This window comes from Lampris incognitus, chromosome 1, assembly GCF_029633865.1.
Source record: "Lampris incognitus isolate fLamInc1 chromosome 1, fLamInc1.hap2, whole genome shotgun sequence".
NCBI classification, from domain to species: domain Eukaryota; kingdom Metazoa; phylum Chordata; class Actinopteri; order Lampriformes; family Lampridae; genus Lampris; species Lampris incognitus.
Genome location: NC_079211.1, coordinates 122,470,699 through 122,485,515, shown reverse-complemented (window position 1 = coordinate 122,485,515; position 14,817 = coordinate 122,470,699). Strand labels below are relative to the sequence as shown.

The window sequence follows — 14,817 nt, the reverse complement described above, 5'->3', positions numbered from 1 at the left end:
GTTGTCTTGATGGTATTACCTCAAAATACAAGTTTCCAGTGATATAAACAGAACTGTACTGACACCAGTGTGTTCTGCTGCAGAAAGATTTTATTTGGTGCACAACAAGAACAAAAGTTTTGCATCCCTGACATGGAGTCATGGTATATTTCTCATTTTATACTAAAATACTACCCTAAATACATGACAACCAGCTACATTGACATAGTAATACAATATATTAAACTGGGCATGATTGAAAGCTGTTCTTCCCATTGCTATACATTGGACCTAAAACAGCCACCAGCATGCATTAACAGAAACTCTCAGACAACTCTGAAATAACACCCTTATTTGTCCACATCCATGCTGATATAATCAAGTAAAGTCACACCCATTTACTCTGTACACAGAGGGAAATTGTGCATGACAGTGACAAAAGCCGCCTAATGCTGTCTTCTTCGTATTCTGCTCATTTTCAGACTGCTTCCTTCTATGGTGGCGAATAAAAAGGTGGTTTCTACGATACAAGTTTTTTTAAATTTTAATTTAAAACAAATAAGGTTGTCACAATGATGGACACCTGTGTTGTTGATGGAGACCTTTCAAAACTGCTGCCTCCAATACTGTTGACCGAGTTTATTCTGGGTGTTCTCGGTAATGGTCTTGCTCTCTGGACCATCTGTTTTCACCTGCAGCCCTGGAAGAGCAGCATGGTCTTTCTCTTCAACCTGGCCCTCGCCGACCTCCTGCTTAATGTGGCTTTGCCATTCCGTGCAAGTTACTACCTATCTGGGATTAACTGGAAGCTTGGGGATACTTTGTGTAACTTTTCACTCTTTTCCTTGGCTATGAATCGTGGGGGGAGTGTTTTCTTCCTGATGGCTATAGCGATGGACCGGTATATGCGTGTGGTGCACCCCTACCATCCCATGAACTACATGAGCCTTTCTAAGGCCACTTATTGTTCTGCTGGATTGTGGATGTTAACTATGTTTTTGAACATCCCCCTACTGACCCACTCTCACTGCTTCAAGTCTGGGAACTCAATCAAATGTGAAAGTTTCACTCATAAGGAAAGGCTGCACAGCACTGTGTTTTCCTGGAATTCCTCGTCTCTCTTGGAATAATCCTTTTTTGTACCAGGCAGATTTCCCGCCACCTGCAGGTGAGAGGACTGGTCAAGGAGGCCAAGATCCGTCGAGTGCAGAGGTTTCTTGGCATGGTTACCATTATGTTCATCATCTGTTTTCTCCCTAGCAACATCACTTGGCTAGCTATATTGCTGAGGGGTGTGGGGGAGATTACCATCACCAATCACAGAGAATGTGAGATCCAAAAGGCCCTGGAGACTGCCTTCCATGTTACCATCAGCCTGACCTACCTCAATAGCATGTTGGATCCTATAGTCCAGCGTTTCTCAAACCTCTCCTGGCGGACCACTTGTCTTGCATGTTTTAGATCTCTCCCTGCTCCAACACAGCTGATTCAAATGATCAACTGTTATGAGCGCTCGAAGCTGCCTAATAACAAAACTGATCATTTAAATCAGCTGTGTTGGAGCAGGGAGAGATCTAAAACATGCAGGACAAGTGGTCTGCCAGGAGAGGTTTGAGAAACGCTGCTATAGTCTATCATTTCTTCAGCCCTTCATTAAAGAGAATCCACAAGAATGTCTTCAAGCTTTGCCTGAGTAAAAAACGGTGCTGTGAAGAAATACTGTGGTCTATAAATACACCAACCCTTGTCAGTTGCATCCACAAACCATAAAAAAAGTGTAACCCACATGATTACATGTACCCTGTGACGTATGTAAGTTCCACGAGTAGCCTCTAGGAGGCACACGAGCTACAGAGTTTAAACCATGCAAACAACCGTCGACAATAGAGAAGAGAAATACGGATATTTAGAAATACGGACAACTTTGACTATGGATACCTGAATTATTGATATTTGAACTACGGATATTTGAGTTACAGGACATTTGAACTACGACAAAAAAGATCCCTCCCACGAAGCTTCCTTGACAGATGATCTCCCGTTGAAGGAAGAAGGAAGACTCTTTTCTCTTGTGTTTTGTACGCTGCTGGAATCCTGACTGGTTTTTTTAGTACCCCGAACAACCCCCCTTGCGACACCCTTTTGGAACCCTTGGATACCCACTTTGGATTGCCCCCATCATCGCCCTGGATTTGGATTCATCATCATCGCCTCTACATTAACTTGCCCCTGTGATTGTGGTAGGATCTGGACATTGCACCTTGCACAGATTGGAAGACTGAATCATTCCCCCTTTTCTTTTCTTTATTATTTTCTTTGAGTGCACTCATACTTTATTTTGGATTATTTTCTTTAATTTGTTAATGTAGAATATGGCTGCATAAGTAATATATTAGAAGGGTATAAAATAGAATATAGATAGATATAGACAATAAATAGAATATTAGGAAGAACTTTTAAAAAGTATAATAGAGTAAAATATATATATATATATAACAAATCTAATTTAGTATTGATATTGAAATAACTTTACTTTGAACTGTTGAAATAAATTGTTTTTTTTATTGTAAACTATACCCACGAGTGTGTGTGTTGTCTTTGGGGTGAGTACTAGAATCCGGTCTAGAAAAAAACCTACACCAATCTCCACTGAACTTAGACATTAGACTGTAAACTGTCCCTGCGCAAGCATAGGCCCATTCCCCTGTCGTGCAGGTTACAGAAAGTTGGCGAGCCAGCCAGGAGATTGGTTAATTAGCGTTTCAGGCCATATACTACCCCACTGACCACACCTCTTTATAAAATACTTGATTATATTTTTTTTATTTTGAAAATAACACAGTCAATATGGATCTTTGCAATCAGTATAAAGTCCATGGACAAAACTGCTTATTAGTTGAAGGTGTCAATGAAATGAGCTCTGCCGAAACGATAATAAGCTTCTTCGAACAACATGGGAAGATCTCATCCTGCATCAGAGTTGTGGATGAGCCCAACCAACCTAATGGTAGGGTAATAATAGAATTTGAGTGTGAAAAGTCAATCACCAGGATAACCCCAGATACCCTTGGCCTTATACCTAGCCCTGTTGATCCAACTACTCTATGGAATGTCAGAACAATTAGACAAATATGTCAAGAGGAAATAGGCAAAGACTTAGCCCAGCAATATCTCGAAGAACTCAGCGCTATTGGTGGTAGTGCCATGTCAGGCTATGCCTCCATCTTAGAAAATGAACTGAGGCGCATTCGGTCTACAGCATCACAGAAAACTGACAACACGTCTTTACCGGAACACAGCCCTATGCAAGACACTAAGCCTAGCATTGATGTTGAGCACACGCCTAGCATGACCCAAGAATGTAACAGACGGCCATCTATATCTGACATTCACCGTGCTCCAACCACACACTCATCCATGCGTAATTCAATGAGCCTTGAAGAAGACATCATTAATCCCCCGAGCATCCAGAACGTAGTAGTAGAACATGTTATTAAGAATGAGTCAACACAACCATACAGTAGCCCAAGTAAAATTCGAACCTTCTCAGGTAGGCTTCCAAAGCCAAATGGGGAAGCAGATTATGAAGCTTGGAGAACTCAAGTTGAGCTGCTTCTAAGTGACACCTATGTCACCGATTCACAAAAAATCAGAAAGGTTCTAGAGAGTTTGGTTGGTCCAGCTTCTGACATGGTGAAACCACTTGGTGTCAATGCAAACCCTGTTGCATACGTAAACCACATCGAATCAGCCTTTGGAGTCATAGAAGATGGAGAAGAGCTTTTTGCTGCATTCTTGAGTGCAAACCAGAATTCTGGAGAGAAGCCATCTGATTATTTATTCAGACTTCAGACCCTCCTCACTAAAGTCATCTCTAGAGGGGGAGCTTCACTTGTAGATTCAGAAAAACACTTAATAAGACAGTTCTGCAGAGGATGCTGGGACCACTCGTTGATTTTAGGTCTTCAGCTTGAACAGAAAAAAAATAGCCCACCCTCATTTCCTGAATTGCTTCATCAGCTTAGGACAGAAGAAGGCCGTCGTTCAGCTAAACTAGATAGGATGAAGAAACATCTAGGGAGCTCAAAAGCTTCAGTGCATGCCCACACTGTTTATGGAATCGAAGCCCCAGCCTAAAACAAAAAAGAAGACACACAGAAACTCCGCGATGAGGTAGCTGAGTTAAAGAAACAAATTGCAACCCTGTCCATCAAGGAAGAACCACAGCCAAACAGAACTCAGATTGAAACCAGCTGCATGGTCATGAATGCCTCCACACCTCGAAATTACACGCCTCGTTTTCCCAAGCCATGGTTCTGCTTTAAATGTGGTGGAGATGGTCACATTGCTGCCCACTGTGTGAGTGCCCCCAACCCCGCTCTTGTCCATCAAAAGAACACCAAGCTGAGACAAAAACGTGAAGCTCACAGGAATACGCATACCCTCACCTCCATGCCTTTAAACTAGTAGCAGCTCCTGTTTCGGGACGTTCAGGAGCTAAGTACCAGCATAAGAGTCCCAAACCCATTAATGATATTATGAATAGAACCCAGACAAGAAAAAATAGATACAGACAAAGATACCAAAATAGCCAATCCCTTCCCTGTGAACTTGTAGGGCCACGGTGCACTGCATCTGTCTCCATTGAAGGAATAGAATGTGAATCAATCCTTGACACCGGTTCCCAAGTAACAACCATTTCAGAGACATTCTACTTGAACCACTTATCGTTCCTCCCCATCCAGCCCATTCAGACTCTTTTCCAGATAGAAGGTGCAGGTGGCCAACATGTTCCTTACCAGGGTTATATCCAAGCCCTCATCTCCTTCCCCAGCAGCATCACTGGCGTAGCTGAACAGGTCTCTTCATTAGTTCTCATTGTGCCAAATTGCCATTTTATCACTCAGATTCCCCTATTGATTGGAACCAATGTCCTTGACAGATTATATGAAGGTGGCATAGAAAAGCATGGAAGAGAATTCTTACAAAGGCCCAATATCAATAGTGACTGTATCTTGCTGTTCCAGCATGTTGCCCTAAGTCATCAGGAAGAGATTTCAGCCAATCATGTTAAGTTGCATGGACGCCATCCTGTCACCATTCCACCAGGAAGAAAAGTGTCTGTCTTTGGAGATCTCAGAGTGAAGAAACATTTCCCACGTTCCCCTTTCTTGGTCGAATCCCCTGAAACCGTTTCCTTACCTGGTGGAGTGTTCGTTGAAAATTCCTTGATAGAAACTCCACTTCGATCTTTAAACAAGATTCCTGTCATTCTCAGAAATGTGACTGATCGTAGTGTCACACTGCATCCAAGGCAGGTGATAGCTGAAATGATGGTAGCACAGTATGTGATGCCGTCTGAATCCCCAAATATGACTGTGCCTGACATCCCTCAGTCTCAGAGTAACACCACCAACTTTGATTTGGAAGATTCCCCCATTCCAGAAGAGTGGAAAAAACGGATCACACACCAGCTGAACAGCATGCCAGAGGTGTTTGCTGTTGATGACTTGTCTCATGGTCATACAACTGCAGTAAAACATCGCATCCGACTCCAGGATGAGGCCCCTTTTAGAGAGCGACCGAGACCCATTCATCCCTCTGACAGAGAAGCTGTCAAACAACACCTAAGAGAGCTGCTAGACACTGGAATTATTCGCGAGTCAGAGTCTCCATTTGCTTCCCCCATTGTAGTTGTCAAGAAGAAGAATGGTGCAATAAGACTCTGCATAGATTTCAGGAAGCTGAACATGAGAACGATCAAAGATGCCTATGCTCTCCCCAACATCGAAGACACCTTCTCTGCTCTTAGTGGAGCCAAATGGTTTTCTGTCATGGATCTGAAGTCAGGCTACTATCAAGTAGAAGTTGCAGAGGAAGATAAGCACAAGACCGCTTTTGTCTGCCCTCTAGGCTTCTATGAGTTTAATCGTATGCCCCAAGGTGTGACAAATGCACCAAGCATCTTTCAGAGACTGATGGAGAAATGTGTTGGAGACCTGCATCTCAATGAAGTACTAGTATTTCTGGATGACCTGATTGTCTTCTCTGACACACTAGAAGAGCACGAGGCCAGATTGATGAAAGTGTTGAACCGGCTCAAAGACTATGGCCTAAAGTTGTCCCCTGAAAAATGCCATTTTTTCCAGACTTCTGTTAAATACCTTGGCCATGTTGTAGATGCCAATGGAGTCCACACAGATCCAAGCAAAGTCTCTGCTTTGAGAGAATGGCCTCAACCCACCAACAGAAAAGAGCTCAAATGCTTCCTAGGGTTTGCTGGATATTACCGACGTTTTGTGGAAGGGTACTCTAAAATAGCAAAGCCATTGAATGCTCTAACTGCTGGCTATGTTGCTCCAAGGAAAAGAGGGAAGATTTACAAGAAGGACAGGGTCAAGACTTCCATCAATCCCACATTACCTTTTGGAAATGAGTGGACTGAAGAGTGTGACGTTGCTTTTAGAACTCTCATAGATAAACTGACTTCGGCCCCTGTTCTTGCCTTCGCCAATCCCAATCTTCCTTACGTCCTGCATACTGATGCCAGCCGCGATGGTCTCGGTGCTGCGCTCTATCAGGAACACGATGGGAAGCTGAGGGTTGTAGCTTATGCCAGCAGAGGACTATCCAGAAGTGAACAAAACTATCCTGCCCACAAGCAAGAGTACCTCGCCTTGAAATGGGCCATCTGTGAGAAATTCCATGATTACCTCTATGGAACAGAATTTCAGGTTTTAACAGACAATAACCCCCTAACTTATGTGTTGACCACAGCAAAGCTTGATGCAGCAGGACATCGCTGGTTAGCCGCTCTGTCAACCTACAGATTCACCATAAAGTATAGGGCTGGGATCAGCAATCAAGATGCCGATGGGTTGTCCAGAAGACCCCAGAGTCCGTCAGAAGAAGATGAGGAGTTCAAGCAGGAGAAAGCGAGGATAGAAGAGCTGAAGCAAAGGGTTTTGGATGGAGAAAGCAAAACTGTTTCTGGTGACATGCTGTCTGCTTTATGTCAACGCCACTCTGTGACCACTTTGGCTGACTATTTGCAGCCAGAACTCCCCATTCTTGCTGAATCCTTAGCTTTAGATGCTTCTGCCATCCCTGATGACTTTGTGTTCTCTGGACAAGGCACCCTCCCTGGAATGACTCACAATGACTGGTATCAGTCTCAAAGACAGGATCCATCTATCAGACGTGTGACTAGTTTCATTCAAGGAAACCGAAAACCCACTTTTCAAGAGATGTCCTCTGAACTGTCAGAAGTCAAGCTGCTCCTTAGAGAATGGAATAGACTAGAGCTTATAGATGGAGTACTGTTCAGGAAATGTCTTGATCGTGGGAATCAGATCTATCAGCTGGTGCTGCCTAGTAGCCACAGAGAAAGAGCATTGCAAGGCCTTCATGATGAAGTCGGTCATCTTGGTGCTCAGCGTGTCCTTCATCTTGTTCGTTCCAGATTTTTCTGGCCAAAGATGTTTCAGTCTGTTGAACAGAAGTGTAGGACTTGTGAAAGATGCGTGAGGCGGAAAGCCAATTCCCAGCATGCTGCTCATATGGAGAATATACAGACCAGTTATCCCCTTGAACTGGTGTGTATGGATTACCTCTGTATTGAGCCTGATAGTAAGGACACTAGAAACATCCTCGTCATCACGGATCACTTCACCAAGTTTGCCGTTGCCATCCCCACGAAAGACCAAAAGGCGAATACGGTTGCCAAAACACTGTGGGAAAACTTCATTGTACAGTATGGTTTTCCAAGTCGCCTTCTCAGTGACCAGGGGAGAGATTTTGAATCCCACACCATCAAGGAGTTGTGCTGTCTGATTGGAACCGAAAAGATCAGAACCACGCCATACCATCCACGTGGAAACCCTGTCGAGAGATTTAACAGGACCCTTCTCAGCATGCTCGGGACGCTAGAAGACAAGGATAAATATCATTGGAGGGACTTTGTCAAACCGCTAGTCCATGCATACAATTGCACGAAAAATGACACCACAGGCTACTCTCCATATGAATTGTTGTTTGGTAGACAGCCAAGACTACCCATTGATCTGGTTCTAGGCCTTACACCAGACCAAATTGGATTCAAGTCGCATTCAGAGTATGTTAAACATCTTCGACAGCGCCTCCAAGACAGCTATGCACTTGCTTCTGAAAGCTCTAAGAAGATGGGAGAGAAGAATAAAGCCAGGTTTGATAAAAAGATCAGAGCCGCAGAACTTGTTACCGGAGATAGAGTCCTGGTGAAGAATGTCAATTTAAGAGGAAAACATAAACTTGCGGACAGATGGGAAAAGGAAGTCCATACTGTGGTGAAGAGGATGGGAGATGGCCCAGTGTATGCCGTCAAGCAAGAACAGGGTGAAGGTCCACACCGTACCCTTCACAGAGACCTTCTTCTGCCCTGCGGCTTTCTACCTGTTACAGATAAAGTCTCAGAACCTGACACAAACTTACCAACAAGGAGGCTGAGACGCAGGGAAACAGTCTCGCAGCAGACCAGGCACGACAATATTGTTGACCCAGATATGCCCAGCAGTGACGAGGATGAGGATTGCTATCCACAGATCTCCACAAGGTTTCCCCAAAGCATTAGGACAACCACACAGGCCACCCCTCTAGCACGTGCCAAGGAACTGTTGAACCCAGTCGGGTTGAATCCAAGTCCGTCGGAGTTCTCCCAATCTGATAGTCCACTCCTTAGTGAAGTACCCCATACCCCTGAGTCTGTTCACAATCAGTTACTTGAAAAGAAACCAATTGGGCGTGAGACAGAAGTAGTCACAGATGAATTCTCTCAACCTGTTCGAAGACAGTTACCTGAGGGAGACCCCGCATCATCTACTACTGTTGTACCTCAATTTGGACCTATTGAAGGACGTTCACCTGAAAACAACCCACTTGAACCCGAGAGTGCACCGCCCACTGGTGTGACAGGCCAGGCTGACCTGTCTGACGGAAACCCGTCTGAGAGCGAACCGATCAGAAGATCTATCAGAGAAAGACATCCCCCTGAGAGAATCTGTTATGGTGAACTAGGAAGACCTTTAGTCCTAGCCATGGCCTCATTTTTCGAAAGTTTGGGCAGAAATGTCCCTGATTCTTCTAGAGTGCCCTCTGCAAGACCATACAGTGTTTAGACGCATGCAGAGACTGATGCGGTTTAGAGGGGGAGAATGTAACCCACATGATTACATGTACCCTGTGACGTATGTAAGTTCCACGAGTAGCCTCTAGGAGGCACACGAGCTACAGAGTTTAAACCATGCAAACAACCGTCGACAATAGAGAAGAGAAATACGGATATTTAGAAATACGGACAACTTTGACTATGGATACCTGAATTATTGATATTTGAACTACGGATATTTGAGTTACAGGACATTTGAACTACGACAAAAAAGATCCCTCCCACGAAGCTTCCTTGACAGATGATCTCCCGTTGAAGGAAGACTCTTTTCTCTTGTGTTTTGTACGCTGCTGGGATCCTGACTGGTTTTTTTTAGTACCCCGAACAACCCCCCTTGCGACACCCTTTTGGAACCCTTGGATACCCCCTTTGGATTGCCCCCATCATCGCCCTGGATTTGGATTCATCATCATCGCCTCTACATTAACTTGCCCCTGTGATTGTGGTAGGATCTGGACATTGCACCTTGCACAGATTGGAAGACTGAATCATTCCCCCTTTTCTTTTCTTTATTATTTTCTTTGAGTGCACTCATACTTTATTTTGGATTATTTTCTTTAATTTGTTAGTGTAGAATATGGCTGCATAAGTAATATATTAGAAGGGTATAAAATAGAATATAGATAGATATAGACAATAAATAGAATATTAGGAAGAACTTTTAAAAAGTATAATAGAGTAATATATATATATATATAACACATCTAATTTAGTATTGATATTGAAATAACTTTACTTTGAACTGTTGAAATAAATTGGTTTTTTTATTGTAAACTATACCCACGAGTGTGTGTGTTGTCTTTGGGGTGAGTACTAGAATCCGGTCTAGAAAAAAACCTACACCAATCTCCACTGAACTTAGACATTAGACTGTAAACTGTCCCTGCGCAAGCATAGGCCCATTCCCCTGTTGTGCAGGTTACAAAAGCATTGCGTTTCTGTCAAAAATAAATAAATAAAAAAACTACACTTTATGTTAAGAAAAAAGGGATTTAACAAATTCACATTACTTTTTTTTTGCTGTAAATCTCATTTTATCATGTTGATAGGACTAATGTTGATCGATACGGTATCAAATGTAATAATTTCGACCAACTGCACAAATAAAATACTCACATCTGCATTATATAATAAAAGGCTATACTTTTGACTTGAGATATTTCGATAATTTTTTTATCAAAATACATAATTTTAATATTGGAACAATTATAGGTAAATCTGCAGAAGAAGCAAACTAAGGTTCAAGACAGTTTGAAGTCACAGCAAATAAAGTAACAATACAGTAATGCATTCATGGCCTTTGTTTCGCATTGGCACTCATTACCGCTCTTCCTTAAAGAATTTCTCGGCATCAGTATGTATTGTTTAAAACCATTTATCCACATATTACATATACAACAGGAGCATAAATGTTTAATGCAAATATAGCATGTCTAATTTAACACAGATTTTAAATGAAATAATACAGCTGAAGGAAACATGCTCATTCAAAAACTCCATTCTCTATGTTGAGAAACACAATGGAAAAACTACACATTTATCTTTTTTAGTACAACAAAAAAATCATATTGGACAGTGATGTGGTTGTGAAATAAACGCTTAACTGAACTTTGACAAAGCAAATTCCCTGAAAAACACTTTTTTCCAAGACAAAAAGTTATGTCTGCTTATAATACATGTACTGTACATTTATATCTTACAGATTTTTGTTGGCATAAAAAGGTGGGTAAAATATTTTATATACCAAAATGTAGGCTACATCTCCTCCTATACATGCTGCTGTATACAGTTTACAGGATGTTATTTACAGTTACCTTTAAAGCTGTGGGTACAGGAGATCAGATGGATAGTGTGTTTCCTCTTTGATGCTTCTTGCATTTCATGTACTCGCGAGCAAGGGAATCAGCATCATCCCTGCTACAAGGTATAAAACACACTGACGTTAAGAACTAAAATAATTCATCTGTAGTCATATACAGTAATGGATTGACTGAAAAATTAATGCCTGCTTTGATACATAACTTACCAAATCTATCTACCAAATATTCTCAGCCACTAAGCAGACGACACCATTTAGAATGACCTTGAAGGTCTAAAAGATCATTTTCTATTAAGAGCATAGAATTTCAAGACCTAAATATTGCCCCCAAAAGAAGAAAACAATTCAAACATGGTGGTACCAGTGTTCCCTCGGCAATCATTCAGCACAAGAACCTTAGAGCAGATGCCCAAGAAAATATGATGTTAATGTTATATAATGTAAACTTTAACAAAATTAATTGTAGTTGCTATTTAGAATTTGTATTTTTATCATGACTAAGTATGTAAAGAAATAGCTTTTAGCACAGTCACCTACACTTCAATCACATTTGAGCTCAAAACAGAGACAAATGTCAAACTAAGACTATATATTTAGCAAAGAACCCCTAAAATATTCAGTCATAGATGGAAATGCTAAACAAAACTTAAAACATCAGTCTTTATTGCTTTTGAAATCCAATCATCTTCTAATGTACTTCTATATTTGTATGACCTCTAAATATTGTTTAAACCCTGTTCTGTATATACTGCTAACCCTAACCCTGTTCTGTACATGCAGATTACCAACAGTTTGTGATATTTACCAATTCTGGTTGATCAGGTAATCCACCAAATCTTTGACTTGGTTAGGCTGTCCATTCAACAGTATGAACTGCTTCAGATCCCTGAAGTACTTGGTCTTCAGTACTTTCTGGTACTGCCCATTTTGGATGATGTGTGTTAACACAGTCTCCTTAATCTGAGGAAGAAGATGGGCATTAAAGTTTACTTTTGAACAGCACAAGCTGCAACAACACAAGTACTACTCCCCCCCTTTTTTTTCTCTCCCCTTCTCCTATCCACATACACGGCCAATTGTGCCTGTAGGGACGTCCGACTAAGCTGGAGGTAACACAGGGATTCGAACTGCCGATCCCTATGTTGGTAGGCAACGGAATAGACCACTACACTACCCAGACACCCAACAAATACTACTTTTGAATAAATAACAAGTTTAACCCTCTGCACCACCCAGACAGACGTTTTATAGTATATAAAATTTTCCCTCCCTAATTGTACTTGGCCAATTATCCCACTCTCCGAGCCGTCCCAGTCATTACTCCACCCCCTCTGCCAATCCGGGGAGGGCTGCAGACTACCACATGCCTCCTCCAACACATGTTGAGTTACCAGCTGCTTCTTTTCACCTGACAGTGAGGAGTTTCGTCAGGGGGATGTAGCGCGTGGGAGGATCACGCTATTCCTCCCAGGTACCCCTTCCCCTCGAACAGGCACCCCAACTGACCAGAGGAGGTGCTCGTGCAGCGACCAGGACATATACCCACATCTGGCTTCCCACCCGCAGACACGGCCAATTGTGTCTGTAGGGACACCCGACCAAGCTGGAGGTAACACAGGGATTCGAACTGGTGATCCCCATGTTGGTAGGCAATGGAATAGAGCGCCACACTACCGGGATGCCCCCAGACAGAAGTTTTGACTGGATTCTTATCATTTTGAGTTCTGCTGCAGAGCTGTAAATCTATTTCCAAGGGGCAACCGTTGTCTGAAACTACAATTTACTGTGAGGCAATACAAACATTTTTCAGATTTCAGTTAATATCTACAAATGTTTATTTGTTAAAGCAGATAATTTGTCTTCTTGTGTATAATGACCTCACACTTTGGCTCCATCAGACACAGTGAACTCTTTGCTAAATATCACGTGAATAACTGTTCTGTTGATGTGGTTAAATCTTAAACCATCAACCTATTTGCAGGTCGCTTCACATCAAAACACGTATCTACATGGTATGTAATATCTAAATAAATTATATGTTAATTTTTTAAGTCCTGGACAACTTTTAATCAGTGAGACAACAGAGAAAAAACATTGTGCAGAAATCTCTCATTTAGAACGGTTAAAATTGTTTTGTTTTGTGGTAAGTAGTATGTTCACGTAGGACTCTATTGCTTATAGTGAGAAGCTGGTTATGGAGGTAAGTTTTCAGGGCCTTTAAACATGTATAAGGACAGAAGTATTAAACCTGGGAGGGAACCCCGGCCAACTCCCCCGTGTTCATCAACACCTCCACCTGGTCCAGGATGGTAACTGGGATACAAACGGACAAGAAACCCTACAAACAACAAATACACACCCATGGTCAAGATACTGAATGGAGATTTTATAGGTAGATCAGATACAGACAAAGATACGTGATTTCCCCCCAAATCCCTGAAGGTACACACCTGGATCTGCTGTGCCTTTTTCTTATCACAAGGGATGAGAAGGAGAGTTCCCAATGCAAAGGCTGGCAGACTGATCTGAGCAAAGCGATTGGCAATTCCGATCAGGTCCAGGTTCAACAGGAAAGGGCACCTTTGAAAACAAATGTCAATGATGGGTTGGCAAAAACATTAAGGAAACATGACACATTAATAGGGATGGGTATCGTTAAGATTTTAACGGTACTTTTTCGGTTCTTTTTATTAATTTTTTTTCTGACCCCCCCCCCCCTTTTTTCCCTACCCAATTGTATCTGGCCAATTACCCCACTCTTCCGAGCTATCCCGGTCGCTGCTCCACCTCGTCTGCTGATCTGAGGAGGGCCGTAGACTATCTTGTGTCTCCTCCAATACATGTGGAGTTGCCAGCCGCTTCTTTTCACCTGACAGTGAGGAGTTTCGTCAGGGGGACGTAGCATGTGGGAGGATCATGCTATTCCCTCCAATTCTGCCTCCCTCCCCGAACAGGCGCCCTGACTGACCAGAGGAGGCGCTAGTGCAACGACCAGAACACATGCCCACATCCGCCTTCCCACCCACAGACATGGCCAATTGTGTCTGTAGGGATGCCCAACCAAGCTGGAGGTAACACGGGGATTAGAACCACCGACTGAAGAGGATTCATAATTTCTTTAATGTATTGCATGACACATATGTAAGATTTGAGAGCATTGAATTCCCAAGTGATTGCAGATTTCCCCATTGTTCCTCATCCATTTACCATTCTCACAAATATACCAGCTTCCACTAAATACTACTCTGTGATTGACTGGTGTTCTGTTTGCTTTAGTGTTCCCCTAGATGTCGCCAGTCAGCCATTATTTGCATTTACCAACAATATACTTAAGATTAGCTCAAGCTATCGAGAGTCACCTATGATATTCAACGCAGTAGTTAGGAGAGATCTTGCTGACGTACACCCGCCTGCTGGGAGCACTATCATTCAATACGCTGATGATTTGCTCTTGTGTTCAGACACTTTGGAAGCATGCCAGAAAGATACGGTGTAGTTGTTACAGCAATTGGCTGAAAAGGGACATCAAGTTAGCAACAAAAGATACAACTGTGGCAACCTGAAGTCATGTACTTGGTACATGTCCGAAAAGCCGGAGAGAAGACTCTGTCATCAGACAGATTAAAGATGACTCGAGACTGTCCGCAACCCAGAACAGTGAAAAATATGCAAAGTTTTCTTGGGTTAACGGGCTATTGTAGACAATATATTTGTGACTATGCTGAAATGGCTCAGCCATTGAGAGATACGTGTTTAAATGGCTCAGGAAACGATCAGTTGACATGGACTAAACGAACCAAAAGGCATTTATAGACTT

The 14,817-nt window shown here is 42.5% G+C and overlaps 2 protein-coding genes across 2 annotated transcripts in view; one reads left to right on the top strand and one right to left on the bottom strand.

The window, feature by feature from the left end:
- Positions 1-551: 551 nt before the first annotated feature.
- LOC130112055 (hydroxycarboxylic acid receptor 3-like) lies at positions 552-1,411 on the top strand (the record flags this gene model as incomplete). The annotated part of the gene is given in 2 exon segments (XM_056279360.1): positions 552-1,077; positions 1,080-1,411. Coding segments are annotated over 2 exon segments (858 nt in total), but the record flags the coding sequence as incomplete, so codon positions are not given.
- A 9,548-nt stretch (positions 1,412-10,959) lies between these two features.
- The window catches only part of kntc1 (kinetochore associated 1), a 59,420-nt gene continuing 55,562 nt past the window's right edge, over positions 10,960-14,817 (bottom strand). The window contains exons 58-61 of the mRNA XM_056289229.1: positions 13,451-13,580; positions 13,249-13,338; positions 11,806-11,960; positions 10,960-11,098 (exon numbers count right to left, since the gene is read on the bottom strand). Coding sequence (XP_056145204.1) covers positions 11,020-11,098; positions 11,806-11,960; positions 13,249-13,338; positions 13,451-13,580 — 454 coding nt within the window. The 3' untranslated portion in view covers positions 10,960-11,019. The remainder of the gene's footprint in view (positions 11,099-11,805; positions 11,961-13,248; positions 13,339-13,450; positions 13,581-14,817) is intronic.